Here is a 14,953-nt window from a genome sequence, read left to right on the forward strand (position 1 = left end):
TAAGAACAACAAATGAACTAAAGCATTGAATTAATTCGATCTGCAAACAAATTTCAATGCTGGAATAACAGAAATAGCACCTTGATTCACTTGTTTGATATTGATAATAAGCTCAAAATAACAACTCAAACAGAAGGAAACTGCAACGATCCTTGTAGAAAAACTAAAAATAGAACAAACAATCAGGGGAGAAGCCAGTAAGGGCGAAGGGGGATCCGAACCCCCTTCGGTGAAAAATTACAGGGGTGTCCGAACCCCCTTCAGTGAAAAATTACACGGTATATACAAGGTGAAAATTATCTTTTATATAGATATAGTAGACGTTGAACCTCCTGACTTCGTCGTTTGTCTATGTCTTTATATTTTTTAACCCCCTTATTTAAAATCCTAGCTTCGCCACTGCAAACAATTTACTCGAATTAAGAACAACAAATGAACTTCAACATTGAATTAATTGGATCCACAAACAAAACTTAACGCTGAAATAACAGAATAATACCAAACGACTGTGTTAATTACTTCATTGATATTGATTTCAAGCTAAAAAATAACAACTCAAAAAGAAGGAAAATTGCAGCGATCCTTGTGGAAAAAACTAAAAATTAAGAAACAGTTACTCAAATCTAGAACAAATATATGAACTTCAGCACTGAATTAAGAGATAATGGTTAAAAACACACCTGGAGTATCACTTTTTGTGAGCTTCCTACCTTAACGATCAGATGTTTGCGTTTTATGCCTGAACTATCACCAAGTATTTTTTACAAAACACACCTTGAAGCTGATTAGACCACGTGTTTAAATATAATCACCAAAAGGCTCATGACTGCTTAATTTGCCCATAAAATTTCGTCCACATGGCAGCTTACTTATTAACTTCGAGGTGTGATTTGATAAATATTCCCTCTATCCTAATTTATGTGATACGCTTTCCTTTTTAGTTTGCCCAAAAAAGAATGATACATTTTCTTATTTGACAACAATTTAACTTTAAACTTTACTTGTACGCTTAATGAGATGATCTATAACCACACAAATATCTTTAGTTTATTTTAAACCACAAGATTCAAAAGCCTTCCTTTATTTTTTAAACTCCATGCTCAGTCAAACTATATCACATAAATTGAGACGGAGGAAGTAGTTGCTGATAGTTCACGTAGAAAACAAAAACACTTAATAAATTAGGTAGGAAACTCGCAAAAAAGTGATATTTTCAGGTGTATTTTTTTGACCATTATGTCAATTAAGAACAACAAATCATGACCTTCAGCATGAATTAATTAATTCGACCCACAAACTATGCCATTAATTAATGCAACAGAAACGTGAAGAAGAAATGTAGAAGACGTGAATTTAGAGAGATTAAAAAAAAGAGGGAAATTACAAAATTCGGTTATCAATAACTTATTTCAATTTCGACATCAACTATATTTATACTATACGTGGATTAATTCTGAACTGTGGATTTGCTAGCTTTTAATCTGGTCGGTTGGTTAGAGGTCATAATAGTAATAGCAGCAATCTCCTTAAGTTTAAACTTCAGCCGTTGATGCAATCTCCCTTTTGTTTAGCATAGAAAAAGGGGTTTTATAGGTCAGGTATCGGATGAGATAGGAGGTATTTTTTTGGGGTTGCATTTAATATTTTCTATTTTATTTTTATATGTAAAATCTTTAAAAAATTAGGTGCCACTTCATTAAGGGTTTGACTGGAAAGCCACCCATGTGATCATGTTTGTCACGCTCAGTAACTATATGATCAGCATGTAATTGGTGTAATTGGAGATCGTAATTAAACTCTTCAATTCTCAAGGGGGTTGACAATTGAGTGTAACTACAAGGTTACTTCTTAATTTATTTTTATTTTAATATTTTTATTTCTTTTTTATTTTTACTTTTTTTTTTACATTATTTATCTTTCATTTTCTTTCATCTCATTTTCCAACTTTCTTGTGATTCCATGTAATTGTTCTTTTTTATTTTTTTTATTTCTTATTTGTTTTTTCTTCATTTAGCATAACCACATTATTAATTATTTATGAAACTACACCTCCTAATATTAGAAAAAATAAGTCATAAACAAACTTGTAACGAGTGATGACATTAAAGTAGAGTTTCGTTGTTGAATGAGGTTATAGATTTATGTTTTCCTTTTCTTATGAATTATATTTACTTAAGTTATGTTGGAACTTAGTTTATTTTATATTGAAATTTGACATGCGAGTATTATGTTTTAAAAAATAGATTTTGAATTTATGTTGTATTTTCAGTTTCAATTTATTAACAGTCAATAGATAAGTGAATGGATGAATAAATAAAACAAGTCATAATTAATAGATAATATAAGTGCGGAAGTCTTAACTATTACACCCCCAAAATCTGAAAGTCATCGTACAAGGACTCTAACCAATCATGTCTAAAGAATGAAGTATATCTCAAATATAATAACAAATAATGTCTAGAATGAAAATAGACATCTGGACAGAGAGATCTTCAGGTGGCATGGCATGGATAGAAGCTCACCTTCGGATCTGATCGAGCAAACTAGCTTCAAGCTAGAGATGTAGTCTGAATGAAATCTCTGGAACACAATCTGCACTCAAAAGAGTGCAGCAAGATAGTATCAGTACAAACACTATGTACTGGTAAGCATCATAGGCCGACTAAGATTAATTCACGCATATAAGTATAAAATCAACAGAATAAATAGATAGAAACTTAATACTCAAGTCCAAGTCACAGAACATTTCATAACAGAGTCACAGCCTAAGATGAAGCTTCTAAACCACAAGTATGTCAAGTTTCAATAATCTCACCTGATAATCACAAGTCCAAGTTCCTTCCCTAGGTAGAGTCACTAATCAACAATTTAACTCAGTCAATGGTCATATTTATATCACAATAGGCATTCAACATCCATACCAAAATCAGAGACAAACGAGCATATAATAATGCAGAATAAAATGTAATGACGTGCAATGCAGAATGTGATGACGTGTAATGCAATGCAATGCCATGCACTGGCCAATCACTCGAACTATATACATATGCTAACTGATATCATTGCTCAGTAGTCATGACCTGCAGGGGCCCCATGGTGTCCATGTATCACTTGTTCCGGATTCACTCCTCGGACTTGAGCATAAACCTCCGCTCCGGAATGAACCTCGAATGCGGTCCATAGCAATGTACCTCTCTGTATTACCAAGAAGCTCCACTTTTCTATATATTATCATCAACAGTAAATCATACATCAAGTTTCCATCTACGTATTGTCATAATTTTATATCACAATTCAAGCCTAAACTCATTATCCTTCGTTTCTCTGATAATATATGTCACAATAAGAGAGAACTGAGTACAACACGACAATTTAGGCAATAAGTCTAATCGCAATAATAGGGCAACAATCCACCATCAACAACAATCAACCTAATAGAAATCCATCCCGAATCACCACAGTATGAATACAACTACACCTCACATTTCAGTACATAACGTGATGGCGACGAGCCCACAAAATCAGAAGTCATACCAACCTAGCTAATATCCAACCAAAACACCATGTCTGAGGACCTAATCATGCTTTCTCCCATCAATTCTACACAATTCATACGTTTCACTAATCAAAGTCTAACTAAAGTAAGCCATAACCTACCTCTAATGCAGAATAGGAGCCACGAACTACTCCACACGAGCCTTCTATTTCTGAAGCGGCTCATAAAGGTCAAAGTCTAACAATATGATGCTAAGTAAGCAACAAACCATGTATTTAAACAAGAACAACAACTCGGGGAAGAAGACCCAACCATCTTTTAATGGTGAATTTATTATAACTCCTGTCTCTACAATCATTGACCTTCAATTCATGGGTTTCTAATCAATTTTACCCTTTTGAACATATTTTAGGACAACATTTCCATTTTTATTAGAACCCTAAGTCTCAACATGCAATTTCAACCATAAGAAATCAAATTCCCTTCCTAGAAAGTTATAATCTATACTTCTAGATCATTAATCAACAACAAAATCAACAACTCACCAATTGTTTAAGGGTTTACTATTCTAGGGTTCTAAGATTTTCACCCACCATTGATGGACCTTAAACTAATCATGGACCTTGAACAAGAAAGGAAAAGAAACAAATAAGGGTGGAGACTTACCCTCCAAGGTGCTTTCATCAATGAATGGAATGAAGTTTGCCTCTTTCTCTCTTGAAAACTGACTTTGGGGTCTTGGGGGTAATTGGTAGGAGGAGTTGGGGTATTAAAATAGGGTTTTCTGCCCCTTGTTGGTCACTGCAGCAGCCAGTTGGTTGCTGCAGCGGTCCCACTATGGCGGCCCTTTGGTTGCTGCCAGCGGCCAGTTGGAACAGTCCGCACTAAAATGGTCATAACTCCCTCATCCGGAGGCGAAACACGATAATTCTTTTTGCAATGGCTTCGTAATTTCGATATGGATCTGTTGTTTCAAACCTCACTCAAAAAAAGGTCGTTTGATCAATCTGGAGCCATTTCTATCTACAGACCTACGGCGAAAACATCGAATAAGAGCGCGACAAAAAACAAACCCATCTGAAACTCTTCAGAACCTCACCAAAATTTGTGGACAAGCTCAAAATCATCATATTACATGTTGGAACTTCTAAAATATTGACACGGGGTCATCCTAACCCGGAATTGACCGTGGTCAACTCTAACTCGCTAACTTAACTAGCTTCTCCATCAATGACTCAATTCACACTCGAACCTTGCGGAAACCAACCCAATGACTTCATTAAGTCATAGATCATACTAACAGGACTTGGGGAAGGGTCAACAAGGTTAAATGGGTTAAAACACTATAATAACTAAACGGGTCGTTACAAAACTATACACTATCTATACACTGTGTACATATTTTGTAAACTAGATTAGCTGTTGTTTTCCCTTTTCATATTGGGTTGTATTTAATATTTTCTATTTTTTGGTTTAAAACTCTTAAAAAATTAGGTGCCACCTCATTAAAAGTGGTCGGATAAATCACTTTCTGTCTTGAGTGTCCTATGGACTGAAATAATAAAATATAAGTGTATAAAGAAAGAAATGTAATGTTCTTCGTCTATTTTCAATAGTTCAATAACCGTTTAAGCAGGTAAATCTAATTCCATCCTTGAAAGCCTTTTTTATTTTATTTTATAGTTTTGGCCTCTTTTTTGCATAGACATTCAAGAGCATGAGGTTTTTAAGAACACTATAAGGTCTAGGAATCCGCGACTTTTCTAGCACAAAAACAAAAATTGAACCAAACTAGTATAAAAAAAACACATTGATAGGTTTCACGCACGAATTTCGTGCGTGAAAGGACCAAACTGCACAAATGCAACTTGGGCCTTTCACGCACGAATTACGTGCGTTAAAGGACCAAAGTGCAAAAATCAGCTTTGGCCTTTCACGCACGAATTCAGGAGGCCTAACATCTTAAAGTGTTAGGAAAATTAACCTTTCACGCACAGAAACTGTGCGCGAAAGGCTTTTATCCTTTCACACACTAATTTCGTGCGTGAAAAGGCGTCCCTCCCCCAACACCTTGATTTGACAATGCATTATTTGACTGTTTTAATACGACTTGTATTGCGCATCATTTTAATGCGCAATGTAACACTACGCATGACAATTTCAGGAATCTATGACATATAAAGCCTTGATTTGACAATACGTTGCTGCATTATTTGACCATTTTAACACGACTTGTATTGTGCACCATTTTGATGCGCATTGTAACACCACGCATGACAATTTCGGGAATCTATGACACATAAAGTCTTGATTTGACAATACGTTGCTGCATTATTTGACCGTTTTAACACGACTGGTATTGCGCACCATTTTAATGCGCACTGTAAGTATTGATTTGACAACACACCACGCATGACAATTTCAGGAATCTATGACACATAAAGCCTTGATTTCACAATACGTTGCTGCATTATTTGATCGTTTTAACACGACTTGTATTGCGCACCATTTTAATGCGCAATGTAACACCACACATGACAATTTCAGGAATCTATGACACATAAAGCCTTGATTTGACAATACGTTGCTGCATTATTTTACCGTTTAAACACGACTTGTATTGCGCACCATTTTAATGTACAATGTAACACCACGCATGACAATTTCAGGAATCTATGACATATAAAGCCTTGATTTGACAATACGTTGCTACATTATTTGACCGTTTTACCACGACTGGTATTGTGCACCATTTTAATGCGCACTGTAAGTATTGATTTGACAACACAACACGCATGACAATTTTGAGTGGTCTATTTAACTTGAAGGCTTGACGAGTGAAAAACTCATCAACTTCATAAGTCTAAGTCTTACAAGTCATTCAAAAAAAAAAAATCAAACTTCATAGAAAAAATGTCTCAAAATGCTTCAACTGTTAAGGTTTTACTATTTTGGGATGGAGATATCGTCGAGGACAATTACTCCATTCGTTATAGTATCAAACCAAAAGCCCATGTTAAATTTCCAACAACTTTAAATTATGAAACACTAGTCAGTTACATGCACAAAAGAATGAAAACTACACCCACTGAGTTTGGAATCTCAATAACTGGCAGATATCCACAAACAATATCAAACGGTGTAGTGAGTTATGGCATGCACAATATCAACGATGATAAATCTTTGAGTGATTATTTGGGATCGCCGGAAGAATATCGTGATTTAGTATTCATTAATGTTCTTGAGATGTATGTTGAAAAGATACCTTGAGAAGAAGTCCCTTAAGTCCATCCTATTCATGGTAACACTTATGGGGACTTTAGTTCTTATGGAGACATTTTGAGTGGTCAAGTGCCGCTGGAAAATCTAAGCCAGCAATTTAATCAAGCTTACAATGAAAATTGGTAAATATGGATTTTTCATATTATTATGTGTAGTAGCATGTGTTTGTTGTATGAATTGGTAAATAACCAGTTTTCAAATCTTTATATAAACTATTCAAAACTCGCCAGTGGTACCAAATATGGATGTTGGTCAATCCTCTCAGTTCGGTGGAGTTGATCATTCTCCACACCATGACAGTGCTTATGAACGACAGTAAGTTCATCACCTTGATATTAAATTATCTGTATATGTATATATATATATATATATATATATATATGATGTTGGTATTTAAAATATGTTACTTTTTGTGTAGGAGGATGAATGCACTTGATAATGAAGATTTTCCTAATTATTATGAGTCATCATCAAGTGATGACGATGAAATAGCTAATAATGCAGAGGTAACCGATGATGATGTTCAAGTTGGTATGACCAACAATATTCCTCAAAGCTAAAACCAACAAGAACCAATGCACCACCACGTACCACCACCGATGGCTGAAAACCCAACTTCTGAAAGCCCAATTCAGTGGAATTCTAACAATATCCCTTATCTTGACAGCCTGCAGGGTCATTATGATGCATTTGTCTTCACAATAGAAGATGATGATAGTCGCTAAAAAACCTGGATTGAACCAAAGGATCTCAACAAAGATCGATGCTACCTTGCAAAGGAAATGTTGTTCGCATCCAAAAAGGCATTGCAACGGGCTGTCAAAATTTATTGTTTTAAGGACATGAGGGAGTTTAAGGCTGATCAGTCAAACACAAAGATCTGGAGACTAGTTTGTAAACGACGGTATCAAGCCTGTGAGTGGTTGCTTCGGGGAATTGTTAAGCCTGATGGTATGTGGGCTATCACAAAATTCCGCGAAAGACACACTTGTGATATGGAAGAAAATCGAGCAGATCATTATAATTTAGATACAAACATGATTGCTCAAGTATTACTTAAAGACGTTGCTGATGGACACACTTGTGATATTACTTAATGAAGCTCGAAGTTGAAAAATGGACGCTTCATGCTGATGGAGGCAAAAGATGGGGCATGCTCACAACAAACAACTCAGAGTCTTTCAATGGCTTGCTGAAATCTGCTCGAGGACTACCTGTCACCGCAATGGTGAGAATGACTTTCAAGCAGGTTGTGGAGCGATTTGTTGTTAGGACAAGGCGGGCTAGAGCGATATTAGCCGACGGCAGGACATGGATGCCAAAGCCCTTCAAAAATATTGAGCATTATAGAAAAAACTGTGAGCATCACCAAATGACCGAGTATAACCCAATTCAACATGTGCATGAAGTTAGGACGGGTTATCACAACGGTAAGGGTGGAAACGTGCATACCGTTTATGAGGCAACAAGAACATGCACTTGCGGTAAGTGGCAAACGTACCACATGCCGTGTTCTCATGCTGTCAAGTGCTTTGAGAGAATGAGAAAAACGGTAACAAGTTATGTGGCGGGGGAATACAAGGTCCACAGTTACCTTAGAGCATATTCCGGCCAATTCCACCCACTTGGTAATGAAACATATTGGCCAAACGAGCCGTTTTCGATGGTTGCTAACAAGGATTACATCAAGAAATTGGGCATTAACTCACGGAGTCGTAGACCCAATCAAATGGATGTTAGTGAAAGAACTTATTCTCGCAAGTGCTCTACATGTAAGCAATATGGCCATGACAAGCGTTCGTGTGGGCAACAAGGTCGTGGTAGTACAAGCACGTCTCGAAGTAATAGAGCCTCTAGAACTTGAAAATTGTATTATTATTGTAATTTATTATTGTATTGCTTTGAATTAGTATTGAAATTAAATGGAATAAATTATTTTTTAATTAGTATAAACCTCTCGTATTGGATGAATTATTATTAAATCAAATATTTATATTTGTACATTCAAATATAATAAAACACTTAAATCAAAACCCTATAAATATAACAAGTTTCAAAACTTACTTCGGGACACTTTAGAACCCCTAAAACGACAATCCAAACGTTTAGGTGGACTTGATGTAATGAGCCGACATTATTGTACGCAAAAAAAGATATTAAGTTTTATATAAAATATTGATATTTTGAAACATGACTAATCTTTGCCCAAAGTATGGAAAAAAATGTGATTTGAAAGGTAACACCAAAAAAAAATAAAAAATAGAAGAGCTGCTTCACGCACGAATTTCGTGCGTGAAACCTACTAATGTGTTTTTTTTTTTGTACTATTTTGGTTCAACTTTTTTTTTTTGTGCTACAAAAATTGCGGATTCTAAGGTCTAGATATAATATTGAAGTGTAATTGGTTTACTGGGGTCTACAAATTAGCTTGGTCATTTTTGTTTTAATTTTGAAGAGCCACTCATAATGATAAATCTGTCATATTACCTTCCTATGAAGCAATATTTTTAGTTACTCTCTTCTTTCAATTTATATCCCACTCTTGAGAGATTTGAAAGATTGTCGTGTATTTTTCTTTACTTTCATATTACTGTTAAATATCAGGTAATGATACAAGCAGAGGTGGATCCAGAATTTGAAAGTTCCAGGTGGCACACTATTTTGAACAGTAACTCACGTAGCATTTTGTGTAACCGTTGTAGATTTAAAACGAAATAAGAAAATTTAATCATCAATTTTGTAAACGAGAAAGACTTTAGCTTGTTGGTTTGTTTGACTTTTAAGTCCAAAGATGTTGAGGGTTCGATTCGTCTTAACCACCTTTTTTTTTTCTTTTTGAAAAGTTCACTTACTAAGGTCTTGGATGTTGCAAGGCTAAAATATAGTTTTAAAAAATGCACCAAAATAGGTTCGAACTCGCATCCCAGGGAAGTAAAACCAGCACCATGCGCCCCTTTATTACTCCGGGTGGCACGACAAACATGTATACGCTTTCTCATGCATAAATACAAATATATACATAGTTTCAACCGAGACGTCCTGGTGGCATGGCATCCCCGAGCTTCTACATAGATCTGCCCCTAGGTACAAGCTTAACACAGCACGTGTAATTAATGATAGAACAATTGGCAATCATGGTAAATTTGTGAATATTCACAAGTAAAATGATCAAAAGTTCACAATTCAATTAGTTGCAGGTCAAATTTACTTAGTCAGACATCACAAGGATTAAGATTTGAATTTATCAGTAATTGAGGGCTATTAACCCTAAAAATAAACGTTGCATCCTGATTTTCTGCACATCACTAGACTTCTTCAAAGCATCTTGTGTTTTTTTCCTACTAACTTTCCAAGTTGTCCACCATATGCAAGTTGAGATAATTTTCCACATTACTAGACTTATCCTCAAAATAAACCTTATGTGGTGTTCCAGCAAACTGATATCTCTCCACCACTGAATTTGGCATGGCCCATTTAATGCCATCCATGATTACATAGCTGAACAGTGGCTCCACAATCCCCCCAAAAAAAAGTGACTATACGTGATAGAAATTTAATAAGTAGGATAAGTTAGTCTAAGCTTTAATTAATCAACTTAAATCAGAATGCATAAGCATATCACACAAATCTTAAGGGACGCCTCAGACCTTTCCCTCGGGTAATCTTGTTGAAAAATGAACCTTGTGTTGAGAAAAGAAAAAGTATTTTTTTTTATACATGAATTTTCTTATTTCATGTATAGAAATTAATTATGATACATGTATTATTTTATTTTATTCATGAACTAGGAAAGATGAAAAATGTTCATGAACTAGGAAGATAAAAAGAACTTCTAGAATTAAATTAGGTGCATGTATTAGTCTAGATGTATGCTAGAAAATTCCTATAAATACCTAGGTACTATACTACTATAGTCATGTGATATGAGAAGAAAAAATGTAAGCCTAAATGTAAGTTAAGTTGGTGGAAGAAAATATTCCCCACTTTTCTTCAAAGGGAATTATTGATTTTGTAAGTCAAGTTGAGTGGAGCAAAGAAGAATCGTTGCCTCACTTGTCTTCAACCGAGAATTTGAATTATTTGAGTGTCCTCTTCTCCCCCGATTTTCCAACAAATCAAGCCTCCTAACCCATTCTCTTGTTTTCATATACCGTTTCAGAGTCAATTTTTTCCTTTTCCCAAAATGTTTTAAACATAGATCGAACTTAAGAAAATTGAGTTAACTAAGTAGCCAGACATAGTTAAGATGATCCCTTTATTTGTATTGGGTGGCAACTCTAAAACATTTTCAAAAACTCTTTGTACTACAATAATAATATATCCAGTGTAATTCCACAAGTGGGGTTTGGAGAAGGTGGTGTGTACGCAGCCTTACCCCACCTTTGTGAAGGTAGAGAGGAAATATAGACCCTCGGCAAAGTAAGCATATAAAAAACAAGCATGGAAAAGATATACAGGAACTTTCATAAACTCTTTTTGGGTAACCAAAATGTTGCATAGCAAACACTTTAGTGAAAGTGCAACAGTGGTATGAAAGTAGAATACGTAGCCAGTCAATTGATGTTTTAGTGTTATTGACTTGGACACCAGTGCACCACCAGAAGGCTCATTGACTTTGACACCACAAGCACTAAGACTCTTTCCTAAGTAAATGGTGTCAAGGTCAATAGACTGGCTTAAATTTTCCAACTAATTACGCCTATAAATGACAAGACATTTTCCTCCCTAGTTCATTCATAACAAGCAACTATGGACAGCAACTCATTTCAACTTATCTTTCTCATATTGTTATCTCAACTTTTGTATTTCACTTGCATAAACTACCACTTTGTTTCCTCTGCTGGCACCTTCAGTGTAGGCACTTGCATTGAAACAGAGAAGAATGCACTGCTAAAAGTTAAAGAACATCTCACAGATCCTGCAAGCAGGCTATCTTCTTGGGTTGATCAAGAAGATTGTTGTCAATGGCTTGGTGTAAGCTGTGACAATAAGACCAGAAACGTCGTAAGGATTGACCTCAGGAACAAATTTTCAAGTAACCATGAATTGGGAGGTGAGATTAATCCATCTTTACTTGAGTTACAACACTTGAGATACTTAGACTTGAGCATGAACAATTTTGAAGGAATCCAAGTGCCTGAATTCATTGGTCAAATCAAAGAATTGAGGTATCTCAATCTTTCTGGAGCTTCTTTTTCTGGTTCAATATCTCCATTTTTAGGAAACCTCTCAAACTTGCGAGTTCTTGATTTGAGTTCCTACTCGGATCAGCCAGCTGAGAAAGACCTTGAATGGCTAAAAGGACTTTCTTCTTTGGAACACTTAAATTTGGGAGGTTCAGATCTTAGCAAAGCTACTAATTCTTGGCTTCTAACAATCAATAATCATCTTCCTTCTCTCTTGGAGTTGCACTTGCGTCAATGTCAACTTTTAAACCTTCCATCTTCTCTTCCATCCCTAAAACTTACTTCCCTTTTGGTACTTGATCTTTCCAACAATGCTTTCAACTCAAGTATTTTCCCTCGATGGATATTCAAACTTAGTAACCTTGTCCATCTTGACCTAAGCTCCAACAATATTCTTAGTGAACTGCCTGATGAGTTTGCAAAGCTCAATTCCCTTGAATACCTTGATCTTTCTTCCAACTATGGTTTCAATGGGACACTCAACAGAAGCTTGGGGAAACTATGCAATTTGAAGACTTTGATCCTCAATGACAACAACATCAGTGGAAACATTACTAATTTCATCGATGCTTTATCAGAATGCCAAAGCAACAACTTGCAGACATTAGACTTGAGTCACAATGCATTGACTGGCAATCTTCCTGCTACATTAGGCCACTTGAGGAAGTTAAAAGATCTTCAACTGAGGTACAACTCATTGACAGGAACAATACCTGAAGCTATAGGGAACTTATCATCCTTGGAGACACTCTACCTCACATCAAACAAAATGAGTGGGAACCTCACCCCTAACATCGGGCAGCTCACGTCGATGGTCTCATTGGACATATCTGAGAATATGTGGGAAGGTATTGTCACAGAAGCCCATTTACTTAACCTTTCTAACTTGCAAGAATTTTCAGTTGGCGTGAAACTTGGTAGCAATATTACCTTGGCATTCAACATCAACCCAAGTTGGACTCCTCCATTCAAGCTGACATTCTTGACTATCCAGTCATGCCAATTAGGCCCCAAATTCCCACATTGGCTGAAGGATCAGAATGAGCTCACCAGCATAATATTCAATACCGCAGGGATTTCAGATGCTGTACCAGATTGGTTTGTAGAGTTGGATTTGAAGCTGGATGATCTAGACATGGCATACAACAACTTGACAGGGAAGATTCCGAACAAATTTCAGTTCAACATTGAAGCCAATGTCGATTTAAGCACCAATAGGTTCGAGGGACCTCTCCCACTATGGTCTTCTAATGTTACATCATTGTATTTGAGGAATAACTTGTTTTTAGGACCTATTCCTCTCAACATCTGTGGAGCACTTCCCGATTTAACAGACTTGGACATCTCCATGAACAACCTAAATGGCACCATTCCCTTGTGCATCGGTGACATCAATCAATTGAATACTTTAGCCCTCAATAATAACCAACTTATCGGACAGTTTCCTGATTTCTGGGCTAAGCTACCATATCTTTATCGGATAGATATGTCAGAGAACCATCTATCCGGCCAAATTCCAGGTTCACTAGGTTCTCTATCTTCTCTGATGTTCTTAAGACTCTCAGGCAACAATCTCTCTGGAGAATTGCCTTCGAGTTTGAGAAATTGCACGAAAATGATTAGCATTGATCTTAGTAACAATCAATTCTCAGGGCTAATCCCATCTTCACTAGGGGAAACAATGAGATCACTGTCAATCCTCAGTGTAAGGAATAATAGGTTTTCTGGCCCCATTCCTTTAAAGATATGTACCCTTTCAGCTCTTCACATACTGGACCTTTCCGGAAACAACTTATCTGGTTCTATCCCGTCCTGTTTTAGCAATTTGGAAGCCTTCAAGGTTGAGCTAACTGATGCAGAAGCTGGACAATATCAAGGGAAACTAAAACTGGAGGCAAAAGGAAGAATACTTTATTATTATAATACCCTTTACCTGGTCAATAGTATCGATCTCTCGAGCAACAGTTTATCCGGAGAAATCCCAGTAGAGATAACAAGCTTACACAAACTTTGGACTTTGAACTTGTCCAGGAACCATTTGACAGGAAATATACCGACAGATATTGGAAAGTTAGGATGGGTTGAAACCTTGGATCTTTCCATAAATCAATTGTCAGGTCCTATCCCACCAAGCATAGCTACTTTAGACTTTCTGACTCACTTTAACTTGTCTTACAATAAGTTGACAGGAAAAATTCCCACTAGTACTCAGTTCCAAACCAAAGTTGATCCAACAATTTTCCAAGGAAATGTTGCACTTTGTGGTCCTCCTTTGAAACAATGTGTTGGTGACAGGACTACAACATCTGATAGTGGAACGGATGACGAAGGAGAAACAGATGATGAAGATAAACTTGAGAAAATATGGTTCTTTGCTGTTGTTGGTTTGGGATACATGGTTGGCTTCTGGGTATTTTTTGGCACTTTGGTCATCAAGAAAAGATGGAGAATTGCTTATTTCAGATTTATAGAGACATGCATTTTGGAGTTCAACGAATGGTCATGGAGTTTTCAGCATAAAATGTTAGGATATTTAACGTGTAGAAGAAACAATTAGGAAAATGTTGAAAAGTGTTTGTCAACTTTAGCAAGGTATTCAATAAGTGGAGTTATATATAGGAGTTTGTCTCTGCCATTCTGTTGTAGTTTATGATTTATTTTCATTATAGTACAAATTACTTTTCTACAAGAAAAAGTGCATGTCAATACCTACCTAAATGTTTGTCTTGTTTGCTAAAATCAGCTCAAGAAAGAACACGAGAATGTGTTCTAACTGCTTTTCATGTACTAAAATTAAGTAATTTATTTCACGGGTTAAACTTAAGTATCTTATTTTCTAATTTTATGGGCTCTTTTTAAGTAATTATTTCTAGGATTAAAAGTGCTCCCTTAGTAATTATCGTATTTTCTAATTTCATTGACTAAAGCAAGATCATATCTCTCATTCCCTAACACCCCTATTATTGGCAGGTCGTATACTTACTTGAAT

At 36.0% G+C, this 14,953-nt stretch overlaps 1 protein-coding gene across 1 annotated transcript; it reads left to right on the top strand.

The window, feature by feature from the left end:
- Positions 1–11,532: 11,532 nt before the first annotated feature.
- Positions 11,533–14,711, top strand: LOC132602913 (receptor-like protein EIX2). The gene has a single exon (XM_060315726.1). The coding sequence runs from the start codon at positions 11,888–11,890 to the stop codon at positions 14,519–14,521; it is 2,634 nt and encodes an 877-aa protein (XP_060171709.1). The 5' UTR covers positions 11,533–11,887; the 3' UTR covers positions 14,522–14,711.
- The last annotated feature ends 242 nt before the right edge of the window (positions 14,712–14,953 follow it).

The sequence above is a fragment of the Lycium barbarum genome, chromosome 7 (assembly GCF_019175385.1).
Source record: "Lycium barbarum isolate Lr01 chromosome 7, ASM1917538v2, whole genome shotgun sequence".
Classification (NCBI taxonomy): Eukaryota; Viridiplantae; Streptophyta; class Magnoliopsida; order Solanales; family Solanaceae; genus Lycium; species Lycium barbarum.

What these genes read in the sequence shown, in the direction of transcription:
- LOC132602913 (XM_060315726.1), top strand. Translation starts at nt 11,888, where the DNA reads ATGAACAATTTTGAAGGAATCCAAGTGCCTGAATTCATTGGTCAAATC.